The sequence below is a fragment of the Trichogramma pretiosum genome, unplaced genomic scaffold, assembly GCF_000599845.2.
Source record: "Trichogramma pretiosum strain Unisexual culture from Peru unplaced genomic scaffold, Tpre_2.0 scaffold109, whole genome shotgun sequence".
NCBI classification, from domain to species: Eukaryota; Metazoa; Arthropoda; class Insecta; order Hymenoptera; family Trichogrammatidae; genus Trichogramma; species Trichogramma pretiosum.
In genome coordinates, this window is record NW_019640787.1 from 156,727 (window position 1) to 178,334 (window position 21,608).

At 40.1% G+C, this 21,608-nt stretch overlaps 5 protein-coding genes across 5 annotated transcripts; 4 read left to right on the forward strand and 1 right to left on the reverse strand.

Moving 5' to 3' along the window:
- Positions 1 to 1,148: 1,148 nt before the first annotated feature.
- On the forward strand, positions 1,149 to 8,835 carry LOC106653940 (zinc finger protein ush). The gene is made up of 9 exons (XM_014373606.2): positions 1,149 to 1,376; positions 2,355 to 2,650; positions 3,096 to 3,723; positions 4,091 to 4,754; positions 4,834 to 5,398; positions 5,858 to 6,087; positions 6,184 to 6,454; positions 6,545 to 6,778; positions 6,852 to 8,835. Exons 1-9 carry the CDS (start codon positions 1,322 to 1,324, stop codon positions 7,383 to 7,385), a joined length of 3,477 nt encoding a protein of 1,158 aa, XP_014229092.1. The 5' UTR covers positions 1,149 to 1,321; the 3' UTR covers positions 7,386 to 8,835.
- A 2,551-nt stretch (positions 8,836 to 11,386) lies between these two features.
- Positions 11,387 to 12,259, reverse strand: LOC106653941 (protein IWS1 homolog). Its single transcript, XM_014373607.1, has one exon. The coding sequence runs from the start codon at positions 12,257 to 12,259 to the stop codon at positions 11,387 to 11,389; it is 873 nt and encodes a 290-aa protein (XP_014229093.1).
- Positions 12,260 to 12,689: 430 nt separating this feature from the next.
- On the forward strand, positions 12,690 to 13,709 carry LOC106653943 (zinc finger CCCH domain-containing protein 13-like). Its single transcript, XM_014373608.2, has one exon. The coding sequence runs from the start codon at positions 12,690 to 12,692 to the stop codon at positions 13,707 to 13,709; it is 1,020 nt and encodes a 339-aa protein (XP_014229094.2).
- Positions 13,710 to 14,515: 806 nt separating this feature from the next.
- On the forward strand, positions 14,516 to 18,939 carry LOC106653996 (DNA-directed RNA polymerase II subunit RPB2). The gene is made up of 5 exons (XM_014373678.2): positions 14,516 to 14,632; positions 14,992 to 15,390; positions 15,550 to 15,863; positions 15,947 to 17,851; positions 17,933 to 18,939. The coding sequence occupies exons 1-5, from the start codon at positions 14,617 to 14,619 to the stop codon at positions 18,821 to 18,823; spliced, it is 3,525 nt and encodes a 1,174-aa protein (XP_014229164.1). The 5' UTR covers positions 14,516 to 14,616; the 3' UTR covers positions 18,824 to 18,939.
- Positions 18,940 to 19,424: 485 nt separating this feature from the next.
- On the forward strand, positions 19,425 to 20,873 carry LOC106653997 (40S ribosomal protein S11-like). Its single transcript, XM_014373679.1, has 4 exons — positions 19,425 to 19,503; positions 19,986 to 20,111; positions 20,317 to 20,522; positions 20,723 to 20,873. The coding sequence occupies exons 1-4, from the start codon at positions 19,492 to 19,494 to the stop codon at positions 20,844 to 20,846; spliced, it is 468 nt and encodes a 155-aa protein (XP_014229165.1). The 5' UTR covers positions 19,425 to 19,491; the 3' UTR covers positions 20,847 to 20,873.
- The last annotated feature ends 735 nt before the right edge of the window (positions 20,874 to 21,608 follow it).

The window sequence follows — 21,608 nt, forward strand, 5'->3', positions numbered from 1 at the left end:
CGGGTTTAACCTTCGGCGCGCTCTTCTTTTTTTTTGCTTCTTGCTTTTTGCGTCTCGAGATCATCTACTTCTTCTTCTTCTTTTTCTTTCTTTGATTATTGCACGACGCACGCAGCGCTCGATTTCGTTCGATCATCACGCGCAAACGCGAACTGCGCGATCGAGATGATTCAAAGTCTTGGTATCGTTTATTCGGTTAATAAGTATATCTCGTTCGAATAGCGAAGATCAAAACAGTTTCCATGAAATGCATCACACGCGTTGACGCCAGAGCTCGCACGCACCCTATCAAATAATATTATACAGATCCAGTACCGATAAGCGCGCGCGTTTCGCGACTTTCGGCATATATAGGGAAGAAAAAAGTCGACGCGCGAGCTGCGGAGTCAAGCTTCAGTGAGAATGATCGACAAGGTCTCTCTTTCTCTCGCAAGCTTTTATATATTATTATACATATATAGCGCGTGGGTGTGCTGCTGCTGCTGCTGTTGCTGCTTGGCAAAAAGCAAAAAGTCGATGAGTACGTCCCGATAAAAAGGAGCGTGTTAGGGGACGATAGCGAGAGAGCAGCTTCACTTACACACGTACTACGTGGTAGTGGTACGTGCTGCGGTTCGATGCGCGATCTCCTGTACGTACGTGTGTGTGTGTGTCTGTATATTCGCGTTTATATACATTATCTGCAGCACAGACGAAAGAACAGATAAGACATCGGTTGCTTTTCTCTCTATGTATATGGCTGACTCTCTCTCTCACGCGCGCGCGTCTATTGGCGCTAGGCTCTCTATACATGCACACACAGCCCATGAGATAAGAGTTAACTCACGCACTCAGCTTTCGTTCGGCAGGCTTCGATATATATATGTGTATACTGAGCGCACATATATATATATACATACGCGTGGTGATATGGAACGACGATAGAGGGGAGAGATCAGGGTATTCAGCGTTCGCACGAGAGCAGAAGAGAAGTAGAAGAAGGAGAAAGAGGGGGAGAATTGCCGGCAACGGACTAGGAGTAGCGCTATACACTGTAGAACGTGTGTTTGTGTGCATGTGCCTGACTGTCTGTGTGTTTGTGTATGTGTGTGCGGCGGTGCTTTGCTTACGCGCAAACTGCGGAGCACAGCATTAGGGACGCGGACGCGCTCCCGTTCTCGTCTCGTCGCGTCTACGCGTTTCGTATAACCGTATACTTTTTCGTAAAAAAAAAGAAGAAAAAAACAACTATACTAGTCACTTTTTTTCCTTCGCGATAGTTTCGTAATTGAGTGGGTGTGTGTGTGTGTGGATATGTCAGCATTGTGCTTCGAAGCCAGTGATGAATATGGTGCTTATGCAGTCCAGCCTCAGGATTTCCCAGCTCAAATGTACCGGTTCGTAACTGACTCGTTTTGAATTGTTTTTTTAAACCTACAGTTGACATCTTTTTGACTCGAAATATATCAATTGTTTCGATTCGATGCTCCGATTGCGAGAGCTTTTTTTTTGTAATGTACAATTGGTTTATTTTTTCGTGACATTTTTAAATCAAATGGAGAAAAAGCACGTTCAGTGAGTTTTTTTCTGCCAAACGTAAAACTTTATGCAAGATACCGTGTGCTGCGAAATATCAATCGGGAAAAACAGAATAACGCAACGAACGCAGGTAGTAAAAGATCCGTATAGATTTAAATTTAGCGGTAGCTACTTTCAAAAACCGCAAGGAATTCACAAAGGAGACACGAAACACGTGGATTTCTTGAAAAAAAAAATAATAGCAACAACGACGATCAAAGTGCACGATCCAGAGAGATTCTAATTAAAGAGATTTGTATCTCTCGACTTCCATAAACTGACTGACAGTGCGGCTACTGGTCAGTCGACGTTATTACTATTAAATATAACACACACAAGCGCACACCTATAAACACGCGTCGATAAATATTTTTTTTTTCCTATAAAAAAAAAAAAAACGTCAGAAGAAAAGAGAAGGAGCGCGCGCGCTTATATTATTCAACGCAAGCGATAACGATCTTCGAAGTATAATCTTACGTGCAGCCATCTGTTGGCGTTCGAGTGGTGCCCGCGTGCGAATACGTATGTACGAAACTTGAAAATTTAAGATTTATCGCGATTCAATGTCAACCTCTTGTCGGTTTTTCATATATAAATCGATCAACGTTTCTCTCCTCCCGAAGGAGATTCGTGCAGTATTTTTTTTTTTTTAATCCTCTTATAAAATCGCTCCGAAGTGTATGTACATTATTCACCTGCCTCGAGCTCTGCTACATAGTATACGATTATTATTAGTATATTTATTTAATCATTAACTAATCTATTTTTTTCTTTCTCTCTCTCTCTCTCTCTCGCAGGAGACGATGAAGAGTGGAGCGACTCGGAAAAAGCGCCGTCCGTGAGCAGCGGTGGCGGCTGCGGCGGCCGGGACGGTGCCGATTGCTCGGGGCCCCCGAGCCCGGCGGCCAGTCAGCTGCACGACGACGACGACAACTTCGCGATCACACTGCCACCGCCGCCTAGACTCAATCGTGCCTCGGCACAGGAGGTGGTCGTCCAGGCGAGCGAGGACAGCATCGGCAGCAGGCTCAGGCTCAACACGCTGAGCGACGATGCCAGAAAACGACTCGCCAGCATGGCGGAGGATTACGAGGTTGGACGCAGTCTCTCTTTATTCGTCATTTTTATAATTATGATTATTGTTGCTATCTTTACGGACGATTTTCGTGACGCGACTGCAGCGAAATTTGTCTTTCGTAATTCGTCGATCGGGTTTTTTTTATGTATTATCGGTTAAAGGAATCATCATCGTACGTGCGTATAATATTTCTGAGCTTTTCGACGAATTATCACGTCTTCGTATATACATTACATTACATATATAGCGCAACGCTCGAGCTTCGACTTACGTACATGAAAGATGTAATCTAACGCCGACATAATTAATCATGACTTAACTCGTTAAAGCATAAATTTATCGCGTAGATTGTCAGCGCGAGCCATCGCTTATCTCGCGGGAGCATATTATAATTATCGTTTTCACAAAACACGCGGATAAATGTTATTAATATTCTTAACCGTATCGTCGTCCTCCGCAGCACCACCTCCACCAGCATCATCATCATCATCATCATCATCATCGCGAACAGCAGCGGCGGCCATCGCGACCGAACTCGGTGCAAGACTCGAGCCCGAAGTCGGCGACGCATCGGCAACAAATGGAGCAAGACGACGACTGCGGCGTCAGTTTGGTGATGCGCGAGGAGGAGCGAGCCTCGTCGAACTCGTCGTCGAATTGCTCGGCCAGCGGCGGCATCGGCGGCCCCACCACCAACAGCAACAGCAACGCGAACGCCAACAATAGCAACAGTAGCACCGTGCTAAACAATAACGGCCGGCGGGCCCTGCGACGGAGCGGCTCCGACGACTCGAGCTCGGACGTGCAGCTGGTGAGCGAGTCCAAGAGACCGAGGCAGCAGCAGCAGCAGCTGCGCGAGGATGACTCGCCACCGTCGTCGGCTGGTAGTGGCGTGACGGCGGCGGCGTCGACGACGACGGCTGCGACCGGCACACCGAGGCTCAGGCTCAACGCCAGCCTCGCCACGGATCCGGCACTGAGATCGAGATCGTCTACCGATCGGCAGACGATGATGAGGCCAGACGAGGAATCGTCGTCGCCGCCGGGAAGCGTCTCGCAGGTCTCCCTGCCGAGTGGATTGCAAAATGGTAAGTTCTTCATCCGATGATCTTTCCGATCTAATCATTTTTTTACGTTCGAGAACCCGTTGAATGTATTTTTTGTTTGCGATGTTTGATTAATTAGCTACTCGAGATCGACGATAATAATCGATAACGAATTCGAGTACGCGGAGATAGTATCGGATACTTCGAAAAAAAAAAAAAATTATTAGATTAAGAACATCCGCTCGCTCCGTGATGCGAGATAAAAAAAAAGTTCGACTCTGATACACGCAATCGGTTTATTTTGGTCTCTTTCCTAATTATCATTCAATCTGGGTTTGTGTAACAATTAGTATACGAACGATTATAAAAAAAAAAAAAGAAAAAAACAATAATCATACGCTTTTTCCAGCGATAGCAACCGGACGTTTGCTCATGCTGCCGAACGACGGCTCGGCCCAGGCGCAGTCCGCCAAGGACATAATCGGGGTCGGCGGCGGTCTCGTCGATCCGGCCGCGGCCATGGCCCAGGCGATGGCGGTGGCCGCCGCCGCCGCTGCGGGCATCAACCGACCGACCGTGCTCTACTGCGCGCCCTGCAGCATCAGATTCAGCTCGGCGAGCACGCTCGAGGCCCACAAGAAGTACTACTGCTCGCACAGGCCCCGGCTCGAGAGCGACGCCGAGAACAACGACGACGACGAGGACGGGGGAGGCGGCGGCGGCGGCGCCAACAAAGGTCCCGGGGGACACAACAGTTCCGGGCCCGGCGGTGGCGGCCACAAATTCGACGGGCCGCGCAAGGCCTACGGCTGTCCGCACTGCTCCTACAGCGCCGACAAAAAAGTCTCGCTGAATCGCCACATGCGCATGCACGCCTCGTCGCCGGTGCAACAGCAGCAGCAGCAACCCAGCCCCGTCGTAGCACCGCCAGCACCGCCGTCTGCGTCGGCCATCGCCATAGCCGGCCAACAGTCGGCCGCGTCTGGCGTGACGGTACAGCACGGCGGCGTCGTCACCGTCAACGGCACCCTCAACGAGGAGTCCGAGCGCTACTGCCGCAACTGCGATATCAAGTCCGTATACTCGCGTGCGTTCTGCAACTCGATGCAAAGGTCCATTTCTCAAACTTCCCTTTTTTGTTTCGTGGTGCAGGTTCAGCTCTCTGAAGACGTATCGGGCGCACAAGACGCACTACTGCAGCACGCGGCACGTGGTGAAGGACTCGACCCCGACGCCAGCGGGTCTGCCCTCGGCCAAGGGATCGTCGCCGCCGAGCCGCGCCAGTCCGGGCGACTCGCCCCCGCCCCAGCCCTGCCTGGCGCTGCCCACCAATCCGATCCTCATCGTGCCCGTGGCTCTGGTGCAGAGCGCGTCGCTCCTCGCCGCGCCCGGACTGCCGGCCGCCGACACGCCCTGCTTCCTCATGCCGAACGGCACCCTGCAGCCGATGACGCGCAGCCTCGGCATGCAGCTGCCGATGGAGGCCGCGGCCCCGCCCATGGTCGCGCCGCCGAGCGTGCTGCGCGCCGTCAACAAGTCCGCCGGCGCCAGTCATCCCGGTGGCGGTGGTCATCATCATCATCATCATCACGGTGGTGGTGGCTCGGTGGCGGCGCCCAGCGGCCTCGTGCAGGCACCGAGCGCGGTCAACTCGCCCAACAACGCGTCGTCGCTGTCCGCCTCGACGCCGCTCGACCTCAGCGTCAGGAGATCACCGGTAAGATCGACGTGCAATCAAACACCGCGTTTGATGAATGATTTTTTTGTTTATTTTATTGCATAATTAAGTTACGCAATTTTTGGCGATCTATACGTTATCACTAACCTGCGTACATACATAACTTTTTAGTTAATACCTTAAATCCATTTGTAAATTGAGGCAATGTGAGACGAAACCGCGTTATTGACTTACAATTAGCTGAAATCTATTTATGAAAAACATTCTTATGTGACAGAACGGAAAATGTTGTTTGTGATTTTGTTTAGTATTACAAAGAGCTTTCAGCGACAAGCTGTTTTTATAGACATTTTTATAACTCACTATGTATGCAATTAGTCAATAGGCAGTAGGTATTTATCTATACAGGAATAATTCATAATAAGAATGAATGAAAAATATTGCTTCCTACTCATACTTAATCGATGTCATTTTTAACGTATGATCGGACGTTTACAGGACCACGAGAAGGAGAATCGAATATCCCCGCTGGCCTGCTCGTTGCCACCGATGCCGGGCAGTCCACGTTCGCGCGGTAGTGCGAGCCCGCGAACGAGATCTCTGCCTGCCGCGCAAATGCCTGCGGAGCGGATAGCGGCGCCAACGCCGCCGACCGAGCTGGCTCTGCGACTGAACGAGTTGCCGCCGCCACCGGTGCCCAGTGTCCTGGTCAAGCAGGGAGTCTCCAAGTACGTATAATGGATACTTCCATGAATGTGATTTTTACACCTCATTCGCGAGAGTAGTACAACATTAACTATCTTTCTTTATTTTTTCATCCGCAGATGTAAAGAGTGCAACATTGTATTCTGTAAACACGAGAACTTCGTGGCGCATAAAAAGCATTACTGTCAAGCTCGCGAGAGCGGCGGTGCCGCTGGCGGTAACACGAGCCCACCACCGGCGGGCACACCCTCGCCGCCCCTCGTGCAGCTGATCTGCGCCGCGTGCGGCATCAAGTTCGCTTCCATGGACAATCTCGTGGCTCATCAGGCATTTTATTGTCGCAAGAGGCCCGAATCTCAGGACCATCACACGCCCTGCCCCAAGTGCAAGGTACGTAATCGTTGTTTAAACCGTGTTTAATTTTGATGACACGAGCCCGAGAACCGATCGTATAATTACGCTTTTCAATGAATCGAACAGGTGATGGTAGAAGCAGGCGCATCGCATACCTGCGCGACGGGGCAGACTGGAAACTGGCCGTGTCTCGTTTGCGGCGCAATCAGTCCGACCGCGGCGGCTGCTCAGCGGCACATGGACGGTCATCAGGGCATTAAAGCGTTTCGTTGCAAAATTTGCTCCTACAAGGGCAACACTCTGCGCGGTATGAGGACGCACATAAGGATGCACTTTGAAAAGCGCGGAGCAGATTTAAAGGTACGAAATGGTTTATCCTGTCGAACGAACGTTTTGAAACATGTTAATAACCGAGTTCGTGTCGTTTTTGCAGGAGGAGAAATACATTACGTACGTACTGGAGGATGATGTAGCCATTCCCACCCAACCGGAGCCAGTATTGGTTGCGACACCCGAGGAGGTTTCTGCGGACGCCCAGCAGCAACAGCAGCAGCTCAACGGCAAGAGCAGCGAGCCCGGTGTCATTCGCAAGAGTCCCCTGCCGATCACGACGGCCAGTAATAATTCCCCGGCGACGTCGCCAACGGTATCGCCAGCGCCAGGAAAGATCAAGCAGGAGCGCGAGGAGACTCCACCGCTGCCGCCGCCGTCCCCGGCCGAGGAGAGCCTCGATGTGACGAAGAGCGGTCCTCGCTACTGCCGCTCGTGCGACATAAGCTTCACCTACTTGAGCACCTTCATCGCCCACAAGAAGTTCTACTGCTCCAGTCACGCCGGCGAGGCTAGCAACAATAACAACAACAACAATAACAATGCCTCCGCTGGCGCCGCCGCCACCTCGACCGTGGTGGCCGCCGCGCGTGCGACGACCTCGCCGAGCGCACGCACCGAAGCTTCCGTACTGTAAATTGGCTTCGACGAAAAAAAATGTATGCCAATTATCGAACCAATCTCATGCGTGGCCAATGAAAAATTGATTTTTTTTTCCTTCATACAAAACGAGTCGTGTAAATGAATAATCGTGTAAGTTGGGTAGACAATATTTAGATAGATGGACGCGCGTGGCTTTTTTGCTGCTAAATTTGTTTTAATATTTCACGATAACTTTGTCCTTGACTTGGTTAGTAGACTCAATATCTCAATGAGAAGAAAATATCGCGACGATAACGTTCGTGTTGAAAATGTTTTTTTTTCTAAGAGTCGATTTTTCTTCTTGACCAGCAATATATAGTCATAAAATTTGTGAAATGTGATCTTAGAAAATGCTCAAGTAAATAATTTTTCAAAATTTTGAACAAATTATGTTTAAAAATTAATTAACGTTTATCTTGCAACTTTGTTATCATTACCACCTATCTCTCTTTTTTTTAATTCTCTTTAATTTGAATGAAAAAATTCGCGATTAAGTCAATAATTTCAAGCTCCATTTTGCATACTATATAAACGGAATATTTTGGAAAAATTGTAAATCGAATTTCATTATTGAATGTTTGTTTGGTCAGTACTTAACCCTTAAAGCTTTTTTATTCGTCTTTTAGGGTTATAAATATTGTTATTTGTTGAAATTAAAATAAATGAATATATTTGAATTTTATTTAAAATGGCTTATATGGTATGCAAAGTCTTACTCAGTTAAAATTATTATTATGTAGCATTGTTCGACTGTTACTTGTTGCCAGTTTATAATTAACGAAACATTTTAATTTTAGAGTATATTAAGTGTGATGTTTGGTTTGTTTAAGGAATTGTTCTATTGTGTAAAATTAAACAATAACATGCTGTAAATATCAACATAGGTTAAATAAAACAAATCAGTTAACGATTATCCGTTTGCCAAGTGACATACTATGTAAGTTTGAAATATATTGTTATATCGAGATCTTTGTACATAAAACTAATTAAGAAGAACTGACTGATAAAAATGAAGTTTTAAAACAGTTAAAATCCAGCATAGTACGTGAGTTGTTATTAAATTGTATTCTAAATGACTTTTTTCATAATCGTCATTCTTAAGTAAGTAAGATTGATGAATTTGTTTTAAAACATTTTTTGTACATATGATGTGTGATCTTTTTTTAAAAGTAATCGAGTTTGCTTGAATTTGTCTAGAAATTATTTATACCGATATTTCGTAATTTTTTACTCATAAATAATTTAATTTTAGTTTTTGATTCAGATCATATGAATACAGTACATGAGAACATTAAATTTATGTATTGTGATAATTAATTTTTTTTCTTTAACTTTGAATGAAATTCCAATTTTAAATTCAGTAAAAAACGCAAAATGTGCAATCTCACTATCTTTGAATTAATCTTTAGACAAATAAAAATAATTTTATATAATAAATGTTAAAAAAATTCAATGTAAAATGCTGTACAGTAGATAATTAAAGTAATAAAAATTTTAGATTATTAATTATAAACAGTACCAATCTCAATTAGTGAATCTGTTAATGCAATAAAACATATTACATTATTATATAAAAGATTTGTGTCAAGTGTTTTTGGCCATCTTTAAAGAAGTTTTTTTGTTTTTAAATTTTTTTTTTAGTTTAAGAACATAAATTATAAATATTGAATGATGTATTGTGTAATTTATCTTCACTTGAATTTTGAAGAAAAAAAAGATACTTGAATGCATACAACATGGCTTAAAACGACTGACATCAAACACTTCAAAATATGATTTTAACGTGATGAAAATTAACGTCTTTTTATACAAGAACATGTACTATTTTGTGCAAAAGAAAAAAGAATTCGTTACACTCTTATCCATATTCAATAAGAATTTTTTTCTGAATCTCATGTAAGAATAATACGCACAAACAAGCCATATAATTTGAAAATGTATCTTCATTTTATCGAAGAGCAAAATTTACAAAATTGGTAAAAATAAGGTATAAAGGCCAGTGTCAAGTGTTTGTGCAAAGTACTATTCATATCATCAAAAATAAAATGTATCAATTTTGTCTGCGTGAAGTATGGAAATGTCCTCATTTATTTACAATCTGAAAATTACTGATAGCGCATTGAACATGTCGATAAAACTTGGTATAATTAAAAGGAGAAAAGAAATGAAGCAAATGTGCACCCAGTATCAATTGATTGTGATATCAAATATTTAATGTGTGAACTCTCGGAACTAAGGGTTTTAGTATAGCATTTGCCGTCAAATTTTACACGTTGTATTTATTGATCGCTAATAAAACTAATAACTGTATTCTGATTAGACATAATTTTACGTTTAACATAATTAATCTTTCAAAACCTTGATCCAACAAAAACTCAAACAAAAATTCCTAAACTTAATCTTTTTTTCAGTTTTAATCACGCACATGATATCTTTACAGATTGACTAACATCTACTTCATTTTAACTGAAAAAATCTACATTCGACTCTCAAGGGTGGCTATCTTGAGAATCATCGTCACTCGAGGAACAATCGCATCTACTTTCATGATCGGTGTCTTCGAAATAATCACTGGTTGCGTAATCTTCATTTTGACTGTAAACCAAATTTCCTCCCGATGATTTCCTTATGCGAAAACAATCGCCATTCGTCAGTTTTGCATGATTATTGTGTGAGAAATAAATCGTTCGATCGGAATATTCTACAAATGAACGGTCAACGGGATTTTCTTCAACAATACTTTTTGTAGCCTCTGACAAACTTGAATTTTGAATTGAATCGATGCTGGTAGTATTCTGAAATACGCCGAGGTTTCGAATTAATCCAAAATAAATTCGACTAAAATGATGAAAAAATATTTGAATTACCTCAGATTTTATTGCGTTCGAACTTTGGTCAATTGTAACTTGATTGACTCGACGAGCTGGATCAGTAGATAAGCGCAGCGCACGGAAATTTAATACCAACTGGTAACGATTTTCTTTTGAATTCTGATGAGATACTTTTCGAATATTGTCAGACAAAAAGGAAACTCCATGTTTTTTACAGCTATATTTATATCTATTCTGTAAACTTTCTCTCAAAGGATTTTTATGCTTCGTACAACTATCAGAAGTTATCTAATAAAACAAAGAACATTTAATTTAAAATAATGTAATCAGAAAATATCAATAATTTGCATGTGACACACGTTTATAGTTGTTTTATCTACGAGTTCATCTACGATTTCTTCAGCTATTTTCACTTTTTTACACGGAAGTTCAGCGTCATCTTCGACTTTTCTTTTAAAGTTACAATTGCGACTCATGATAACGATTATGCTTCTTTGGTAAAGAATATAATGCTTTGCAATGTTCACCCTTAAGACCTAAACTATACTTTAATTCTTGAAGCGATCCTAGATGAGTGAAGAAACAGCTGACGACAAATCGAATCGAGACTTTATCAATCAAAATAACCGAATTTTCACATTCGCCAACTTTAAAAACGTTCTTTTTTCTAACTTTTTTAGTAGAAAATTTTTATGATGGTGGTACCACGTTCACCTAAGCTTTTTTTAATGGCTAGCTAATTATAAAAAAAAGTTTAAATTTCATTAAAAATTCAATTGTTTCAATTGAAAAATTATACAGTAAACAATTGACAGATCATAATTTTTAACTCAATTATTTAATTCATTCTGTATCATTTCCACTTGTGCTTTTATAGGAAAAGAAGTGATCGAGGAAGATTACAAGAAAAAAAATAAAATTGACATTTTTATTTAGAGTTTAATATATGACAATACCATTATTAAATTACAACAAAGACATGTATTGCCTTAGAATCACCAAGTACTTTTTATAAAAAATAATCTAACATTGATTCATTGTTTTTAACTAAATAATTAATATTTACAATGTTATCTGTAGTTTTGTGGAACATGCGTAAACTATAAACTATTACTTATATTACCAATTGACATATCTCTCTGACATTATTTTTTTTTAAACATTCTTACAGAGCCATTTTGCGTCCTTCAATAGATATCTCAACAGCTCTTCTGGAGGATCTCATTCTTCTGTTTTCAATGAAATTTTTCATATGTTTTTCAAAACGATTAGGCGGTGGTTTAACAGTTCTACTAATATCGGTATCTGATTTCCACTCTGGTCTGACAACATAGTCTTTGGATGAAGGCATAGGCACTCGAGCTCTTGAAACCCAACCAGGATCACCTGGCCTCAATGGCTTTGATTCTTCTTTCAGAGCTCTGTTTATGTCTTTTGATCTGAATGATGATGAATCATCCTTGGTCTTGCGCTTTTTAGTAGGGATTTGCTCCATATCTCTCTGCATCCTTTCTTCTTTGGTCATAGCTTTGAAATCAGTAGACAAATTGAAAATTGGTCTTGCCCATTCATTGATCAATTTTCCAGCTCTAGTTTTATTCTCTTTTGTTTCCTTAGGATGCTTATACAAATACATAACTGCCTTTCCAATTCCAGACTGTTTCAGTGAAGATTGGTCAATTCTTGGAAACTCATGCAGTAATTTCAAAATTGAGTCTCTTATTCTTAAAGATGTCAATGATTTATCCGGCATAGGTGCTAACCAATCTGTGAGTACTGACAAAACATTATGTTCTAAAAATGCCAATTGTAAATCTTGTTTTTTTAACTGCGACATGACTTTTGACAACATGGCAATTTTGTATGTGGCTGGCTTACCCAGCTCATTGAGCTTTCTGTCTTCCATATAAGCATTCCTCATATCAGCTAATAACTGTGCTATAATATCATCATTGTCATTGATGATATCAATGTCTTTACGCTTTCTACGCCTTTTCAATTCTTTCTTTTGCTGAAGCATACGATCAAAGTCGCTCATGTTATCATCGTATCCTGCAGATCTTTGTTGGATTTCATCTTCAGAGTCGCTACCTTGAGCAGCAGCTGCCTCATGTGGTTGCTTGTCAGAAGGACCAGCTTCATTATCTTCATCGGCCAGATCTTCAATTTTTCGCTTTTTCAATGACGCCGAGCTAGAGTTACTTGCTGATCGAGCACGAGATCCAGACCTTGATCGAGACCGACGTTTAGGTGATGAATCTTTAAGAGAAGACTTGGAGCTGGCGACTGAGGCAGACCGAGCACTGGACCTTGATCTGGACCTAGAACGAGATCTCGACGGCGAGAGAACTTTCCGTTTCGTGGAACGTCTTCCTGGGGACGATCTCGCACTTGATCGTGAACTTGATCTTGACCTCGAACGAGATCGAGATAAACGTTGAGCTTTTCGCTTCGATGGGCGTCCAACAATGGACGATTTTGAACTGGAGTGTGATCGAGACCTAGCGGATGATCTTGATCGTGATCTGGATTTTGATCTTGATCTAGATTTTGAACGTGATGCAGATCTAACAGATGACTTTGATCGGGATCTCGACTTTGAGCGAGAACGAGATGCCCGTCTAGATGGGCTTACTGACCTTGACTTTGAGCGAGAACCTGATCTGGCGGATGATCTTGAACGGGACCTCGACTTTGAGCGAGATCGAGATGATCGCTTCGATGGGCTCACCGACCTCGACTTTGAACGTGAAGCAGATCTAGCGGACGACCTTGATCGGGACCTCGACTTTGAGCGAGAACGAGATGATCGTTTTGATGGACTGACTGATCTAGACTTGGAGCGTGAAGCAGATCTAGCGGATGATTTTGAACGAGATCTCGATTTTGAGCGAGAACGAGACGCACGTCGAGATGGGCTCACTGACCTCGACTTTGACCGTGAAACAGATTTGGCAGATGACTTTGATCTTGATCTAGACTTTGAGCGAGAACGAGATGCACGTTTAGACGGACTTACTGATCTTGACTTCGAACGAGAACGAGAACGAGAACGAGAACGAGATGTACGTCCATCAGGACTTGCTGACCTTGATTTTGATCGTGAAGCAGATCTAACAGATGACTTTGATCTGGATCTTGACTTTGAGCGAGAGCGAGATGATCGTTTTGATGGACTGACTGATCTAGATTTTGACCGTGAACCAGATCTAGCAGATGATTTTGATCTTGATCTTGATTTTGAACGAGAGCGAGATGCACGTCCAGATGGGCTTACCGACTTCGACTTGGAGCGAGAACGAGATGATCGCTTCGAAGGGCTTACTGACCTCGACTTGGGGTGGTCAGATGCAGCATCCTCAGGAGTCGCTGAACGAGATCTAGCCGGTGTAGACATTTTGGAAGTTGGTGAATTCAAAGCGGACTTGTCTTCAGCTACTTTGTCCGCGGAACTTTCAATGAGACTTTTGTCCAGCACGTCACTTTGATCCTCATTTTTGTTTGTTGCTTCAATGTCCGACATGTTGAGGTTAGAGTTCTCAAATCACCGAGCAAAACAGCTGCAACAATGGAACTTCTACAACGAAAAACGATCGAGCGGCTTGGATGATCGATCAACAAAGTATTTAAAAAATGTTTACGTTCACTTGCACGACAAAACAGCAATAATTAACACAAGAGTGGTCACTCAATGACCATTGACTGTTACTGTGTGTGGCACATGTTATACGTGTATAGTATACATCAATGTTTGTTGCACATACACGCCGACTGCTTGACTGACGGACGCTGCGTGCACCACCTGACTCGAAGTCGCATGCGCAACTCCGAGAGCGCCTCCATTACCTTATCTGTGCCACTATTTCGAATTTAGCCGGTAACCGGCCTTATACACAATAAGTACAGTAACACAATCGCGTAATTGATAGAAAAAGTACATTATTGTTAAGTTGAGTTAGAAATATTAAGTTTCCTTTATAAAAAACTAACGCGGGAACGTTTACTCGCAGTGCAAAGAATTTGACCGAGTAAAAATAAATTTATTATACATTTTTACAGTAATAATATTATAATGACGATAATTTATCAAACTTTTTTAATTTCACAAGAGCTATAATATCATGATAATTAACAAACTAGTATCAATTTTCAAATGATAATTGTTTAATGATAACAGTTTTTATGAAAAAAAAATATTGTTTGTTGCTTCGATGTATCGATACTACCAAGTATCGAACCACGACAGTAGTATCGAATAATATTGCCGGCCGCCGGATGATGCGTTCGCTGTTCACTGACATTTGATCAGTGATCGCTGCTCATACCGTGGTACTCGACCTATAGATATTTCGTGGTTGTTGTGATTGTTGAACGTCAAAAGAAACATCGTTCAAGATGTACGACGATCAAGGTAATGATGTCCACTCCACGAGCAATGGCAAATGTTCTTGTAAAATATATCGACTGAAAACATAACCTTTTCATAGTCAATTTAAGAGCATAGATGCTTCTTTTACTTACAATGATTGATAAATGATTGATAAAAGTTTAATGCATTCCATGACATACTCATACATGTACAGTACAACCAATAAACTAATTATTGTTCTAAAACAAATTCCATCTGCATACTTCTTTTGTCTTCTAGAGTTATAATAGTAAAGAAATTTATAAATTAAAAAGACTTTTCTGCTTTTAAAACAATAAGTTATAGTACATTAAAAAAGTTATTACCAAAAACAAAAAACTATATAAATATATGTAATTTAGATCCCTACGAGGATGAGGAAGGGCAAGAAATATCTTCCAAGCTCTGGCAAGAAGCTTGTTGGATTGTCATCAATGCATATTTTGATGAAAAAGGTTTGGTGCGACAGCAGCTTGACAGCTTTGATGAATTTATTGAGATGTCTGTTCAGAGAATCGTTGAAGATTCACCTGTCATCGAAATTGTTGCCGAGGTCCAACATACAACTGGAGAAATTGAGAAACCAATGAAGCATCTTGTAAAATTTGAACAAATTTATTTATCCAAACCTACACATTGGGAAAAAGATGGTGCTCCGTCGCCCATGATGCCTAATGAAGCAAGATTGAGAAATTTGACTTATGCTGCACCACTTTATGTTGATATTACAAAAACTATAGAAAAACCTGATGAAGAATGCAGTAAGTATTAACAACACATAAAACCTATATTAAATCTCTGAATAACATCAATTACACTACTATTAAAATTGTATAGTCAATTTACATTTTTGAACTTTATATTCAAATTAATTATTCATAACTTAATTGATCTATAGAAACTTTATTTTAATTTTACAGCATCGCAACATCAGAAGACATTCATTGGGAAAATTCCAATTATGTTGAGATCTAAATATTGTTTATTGGCTGGTTTGGCCGATCGCGATTTAACTGAATTAAACGAGTGTCCTTTGGATGCTGGTGGCTATTTTATCATCAATGGATCTGAAAAAGTACTGATAGCTCAAGAGAAAATGGCTACTAACACCGTTTATGTTTTTAGTATGAAAGATGGTAAATATGCCTACAAGTGTGAAATAAGATCTTGTTTAGAGCATAGTTCGAGGCCAACTTCGACATTATGGATCAACATGATGTCTAAAAGTGGAGCAGTGAGTACCCTTTGTCTATGATTTTTTATTCAAATTGAAAATGAAATTAGAATTCTCTAAATAAATTGAATTAATGTTTACAGAATCTTAAAAAATCAGCTATAGGCCAACGAATTGTAGCAGTTTTGCCATACATCAGACAGGAAATTCCTATCATTATTGTATTTCGAGCACTTGGATTTGTAGCTGATCGTGATATACTTGAGCACATCATTTATGATTTCGATGATCCTGAAATGATGGAAATGGTAAAACCATCTTTTGATGAGGCATTTGTGATACAAGAACAAAACGTCGCTGTCAGCTTTATAGGTGCCCGTGGTTCAAGGCCAGGTATCACAAAAGAGAAACTCATAAAGTATGGCAAAGAAATATTGCAAAAAGAAATGTTACCTCATGTTGGTATAAGTGACTTTTGTGAAACAAAGAAAGCCTACTTTCTTGGATATATGTTTCATCGATTGCTTTCTGCTTCTCTTGGCCGTCGTGAGCTCGACGATCGAGATCATTATGGTAACAAACGTCTAGATTTGGCTGGTCCATTGCTAGCATTCTTATTCCGAGGTTTGTTCAAAAATCTCATGAAAGAAGTTAAAATGTATGGTCAAAAGTTCGTGGACAGAGGAAAAGATTTTAATTTAGAACTTGCCGTAAAGACCAAAATCATTACAGATGGTTTGAGATATTCCTTAGCTACTGGTAATTGGGGTGACCAGAAGAAAGCCCATTTAGCTAGAGCCGGAGTATCTCAGGTATTGAACAGGCTCACTTTTGCTTCAACACTCTCTCATTTGAGAAGAGTAAACTCTCCAATTGGCAGAGATGGTAAATTAGCCAAGCCTCGTCAATTACATAATACTCTGTGGGGAATGTTGTGTCCAGCTGAGACCCCTGAGGGAGCTGCTGTTGGTCTGGTAAAAAATTTAGCTCTTATGGCATACATCAGTGTTGGATCCCAAGCATCACCTATTCTTGAGTTTTTGGAAGAATGGTCCATGGAAAACTTGGAAGAAATTGCTCCAAGCGCAATTAATGAGTCTACGAAGATATTTGTCAATGGTTGCTGGGTAGGCATTCACAGAGATCCAGAGCAACTCATGAAAACTCTTAGAAAATTGAGAAGGCAGATGGACATCATTGTGTCAGAAGTATCAATGATCAGAGATATTCGTGATCGTGAGATCAGAATTTATACCGATGCTGGCAGAATCAGTAGACCTTTACTGATTGTTGAAAACCAACAACTTTTGCTGAAAAAATCTCACATTGACATGTTGAAAGAAAGAGATTATAACAACGATGGATGGCAAGAATTAGTTATGAGTGGAGTAGTGGAGTACATTGATACTCTAGAGGAAGAAACAGTAATGATTTCCATGTCACCAGATGATCTGAAACAAGGCAAGGAGTACGCTTACTGTACAACTTATACACATTGTGAAATTCATCCTGCCATGATTTTGGGTGTTTGTGCCTCAATCATTCCATTCCCTGATCACAATCAAAGTCCCAGAAACACCTATCAAAGTGCTATGGGTAAACAAGCTATGGGAGTTTACATTACCAACTTCCATGTTCGTATGGACACTCTAGCTCACGTCCTTTATTATCCTCACAAACCTCTTGTCACTACCAGATCGATGGAATACTTGAGATTCAGAGAATTGCCAGCAGGCATCAACAGTATTGTAGCTATCTTGTGTTACACTGGTTACAACCAAGAAGACAGTGTCATCCTCAATGCAAGTGCAGTCGAAAGAGGATTCTTCAGATCTGTATTTTACAGATCTTACAAAGATGCCGAAGCGAAAAAGTTCGGCGACAGCGAAGAACAGTTTGAGAAGCCAAACCGCCAGACCTGCCAAGGTATGCGTAATGCCTTGTACGACAAATTGGACGATGACGGAATCATTTCACCAGGTATTCGTGTATCCGGTGACGATGTTATCATTGGAAAAACCATGACTCTTCCAGAAAACGACGACGAGGTTTGTAAAAAAAATCCAATTTTCTACATCTCCGATAATTTTAGTTTTTATTTTTTAATAATTAATTGTTTAACTTTGCAGTTGAATAGCACAACAAAACAATTCACAAAGAGAGATGCCTCGACATTTTTACGTAACAGTGAAACTGGAATCGTCGATCAAGTTATGCTGACCTTGAACAGCGAAGGCTACAAATTCTGCAAAATTCGAGTTCGCAGTGTACGCATCCCTCAAATCGGCGACAAATTTGCATCTCGTCACGGTCAGAAAGGTACCTGCGGAATCCAGTACCGTCAAGAGGACATGCCCTTCTCGTGCGAGGGCATCACACCCGACATCATCATTAATCCTCACGCCATCCCATCGCGTATGACGATCGGTCACTTGATCGAGTGCATTCAGGGCAAAGTTTCGTCGAACAAGGGAGAAATCGGCGACGCTACGCCCTTCAACGACGCCGTCAATGTACAAAAGATCTCAAGTCTCCTCGTGGATTACGGCTATCAACTTCGAGGCAACGAAGTCATGTACAATGGCCACACCGGCCGCAAGATCAATGCCCAAGTTTTCTTGGGTCCGACCTACTATCAGCGTCTCAAACATATGGTGGACGACAAAATCCACAGCAGAGCCAGAGGACCGGTTCAGATTTTGGTCCGTCAACCCATGGAGGGTAGGGCCCGAGACGGAGGCCTGCGTTTCGGCGAGATGGAGCGCGATTGTCAAATCAGTCACGGAGCAGCTCAATTCCTGCGTGAACGTCTCTTTGAAGTGTCGGACCCTTACCGCATTCACGTTTGCAACTTTTGCGGTCTGATTGCCATAGCCAATCTGAAAAACAACACCTTCGAATGCAAAGGCTGCAAGAATAAAACACAGATATCCCAGGTTCGATTGCCCTATGCGGCCAAGCTTTTGTTCCAGGAGCTTATGTCCATGAATATCGCTCCACGTCTCATGGTGGTGTCATAAATATATTGTGTCTTGTAAATAATTTAGCAACTGTTAATTAAGATTTTGTAAATATATCTGTACTTGTACTTTTTTAGTTGTATATGTAATATGCATCGTGAGTCAATAAATAATTTTTTAACATGTAATTTTTGCTTTTTCATATTCTTATTTAAAAACTGGTTAAACAGATAGATTTGCGCAAATTTGGTAAATTTTTTCCAAGTAATTAATTGTATAAACTACTTATATCAAGAAGCAAAACTTTTTCGGAATATTTCCGTGCATAAATTTATTTATATCAATTTTGTAAATAAAAGAAAGGATTATACATAGAAAAAAAAATAAGAGTGTAAGAATTAAAAAAAAGAATGGACTTTAAAATAATCAAAGGTTAAGCATATTTATTGAGAATGTTAAAATTAGTGTTTTTTATATCAATTGCTTACCCCTAGAAAAGCATGCAGTTTAGATAGTTAACCTATAACATTTTTCTTAGTAAAATGTTTTTCAACATTTTTTTATTTTTAAAATTGTCATAAAATAAGTTCTTAATACCGGCTTTACTAGTCTCCTAAATTAAGCATAGAGGCGCTCCGGTATAATTACCAGCCATGCCGCCCGGCGCGTAGCGTTTGCTTGGTTAGTTTTTACGGTCGGACAACGGGACAAGTATTAACAGTGTCACCATGGCAGACCAGGTGCTTATAAATTTATAATTTTCTTATAATTATAATATATTGAATCATTATTAGTGATTTTTCTTCAACGATGAAGTCTTGCCAGTGTAAAATGAGTTCGTGTGGTTTATTTGTTGATGCCAATGTTTAAAAAAGTTCGCAACAAAATGTGGGTTGACTATCGTCCACACGTGTTCATTGCCCTGGCTTCCCTCATCACTTGATTTGCGTGTTGTATTTTAAAAATGCTTCTTCGCAGTATGAATCTTCAATGTATAGTTTTGATTCTGTTTTTAGTATTGCGCAAACTTTGAATGTATTTGTTTATTAACGTTAAATTTTATGAATCAATATTTTTAATTTTACACTTGGCTCATAACCTGTACGAACAACTGTTGCATTTCACCATCGCGAACTGCTCATATTTTTTTTTCTTCAAATAGCTAAAATAATGTGTAATTTTTACTCGTACGTTCGAAAACTAATATCATTGTCATTTTTAGGCGAATTTGAAAAGTTTTCAAAAACAACCGACTATTTTCCTTAACAAGAAAAAGTCGGCATCCAAGGGTCGCAAATCCCTCAGATATACCCGTGAGGTTGGTCTTGGATTCAAAACCCCAAGAGAAGTAAGCATTCATTTTATTGTTGAAATATATTTTTTTCTGTTTTGTTAATAATTATTAAATGATGATATTGACGACGGTCTTCTGAAAATAAACTGAAGATAACTTAATCGTCTACTGACATTTCAATTTTTCAATATCTTTTGTCCTATATGTATTGTTTACTTCAGTTACGGCATGTTTTAATTTTCAATATTTTGCATTACAGGCTATTGAGGGTACCTACATTGATAAAAAATGCCCTTTCACAGGTGATGTATCCATCAGAGGTAGAATCCTGACTGGAACCGTCATCAAGAATAAGATGCAGAGGACAATCGTTGTTCGTCGTGACTACTTGCATTATATTCGCAAGTACAACCGTTTTGAAAAGAGGCATAGGAATATGTCTGTTCATCTTTCCCCAGCATTCAGGTAAATTTTTATATGATCAAACTTGTAAATACATTTATAATTGTTAATGAATTATGCATGATGATATTGACGACGGTCTTCTGAGAACAAAATGAAGATATCTTAATCGTCTACTGATATAGTTAAAATTGTCAATACAGTTGACAATTTTTCATTTTTTGTAATAATCATTTTCTAATTGAGTATTTTTGCTATTTCAGAGATGTTGAGATTGGTGATGTTGTTACTATTGGAGAATGCAGACCACTCAGTAAAACTGTGCGCTTCAATGTGTTGAAAGTGTCCAAAGGCAACAGCACAAAGAAGAGCTTCAAAAAATTCTAAATAAAGTCCATGTTTTAAGCTAAATAATTTTCATTGTTTTTTGTTTTATTGGATTTTTCATATCTGATGACTAAATTCATTCATTTCTAAATATTGATGCTACTTTATGAACTAATTTTTCTGAAAGTCTTGATTGATATGGAGCGATCAAAAATTATATTCAAATGAGTCGATTTTTTAGAAAAATTATAGATAAAATGTAAAAAATATTTGCCTATTAGAAGTTAGTCAGATAATTTTATTTTTGAACGTTTTTCAAAATATATCTACAAAAAAACAATACTCAGAGTAAGCCATAAAAAAAAACAAATATTGATACTATTAGTTTTCTAAGAGTAATAAACTTCTTTTAATAGTCCTTTTTATACTTTAATAGTTCTTGACACAATGTGTCAACAAAGATTTTTTTGAAATTGAAAGTGTTATTAAATTCATTTGCTGTATTTTTTCTTCAATAAAATGTTCAAGTATTAAATCTCTTACTGGAATAGTTGTCATGACCTTTCAAAGAAAGATTTACTTGTTGTTTTACTAAAGCATAAGGAAATTGTTAATTTCATCAATAATACATATTAGCTAAGAATGTATTATTGGAATCATTTGTTTTATTTTCCTTTATTGTTGAATCTGGAAGCTGCGGTGCAGTTGAACTTTTTATAGAAGTACTGATTCAGTTCAAGAATTTTCAACCATTTTAGCACTATTATTAGAAGTCAATAGATTTAGTCATTTTCGTACAAGTGTAGCATTTTTAAAACGGTT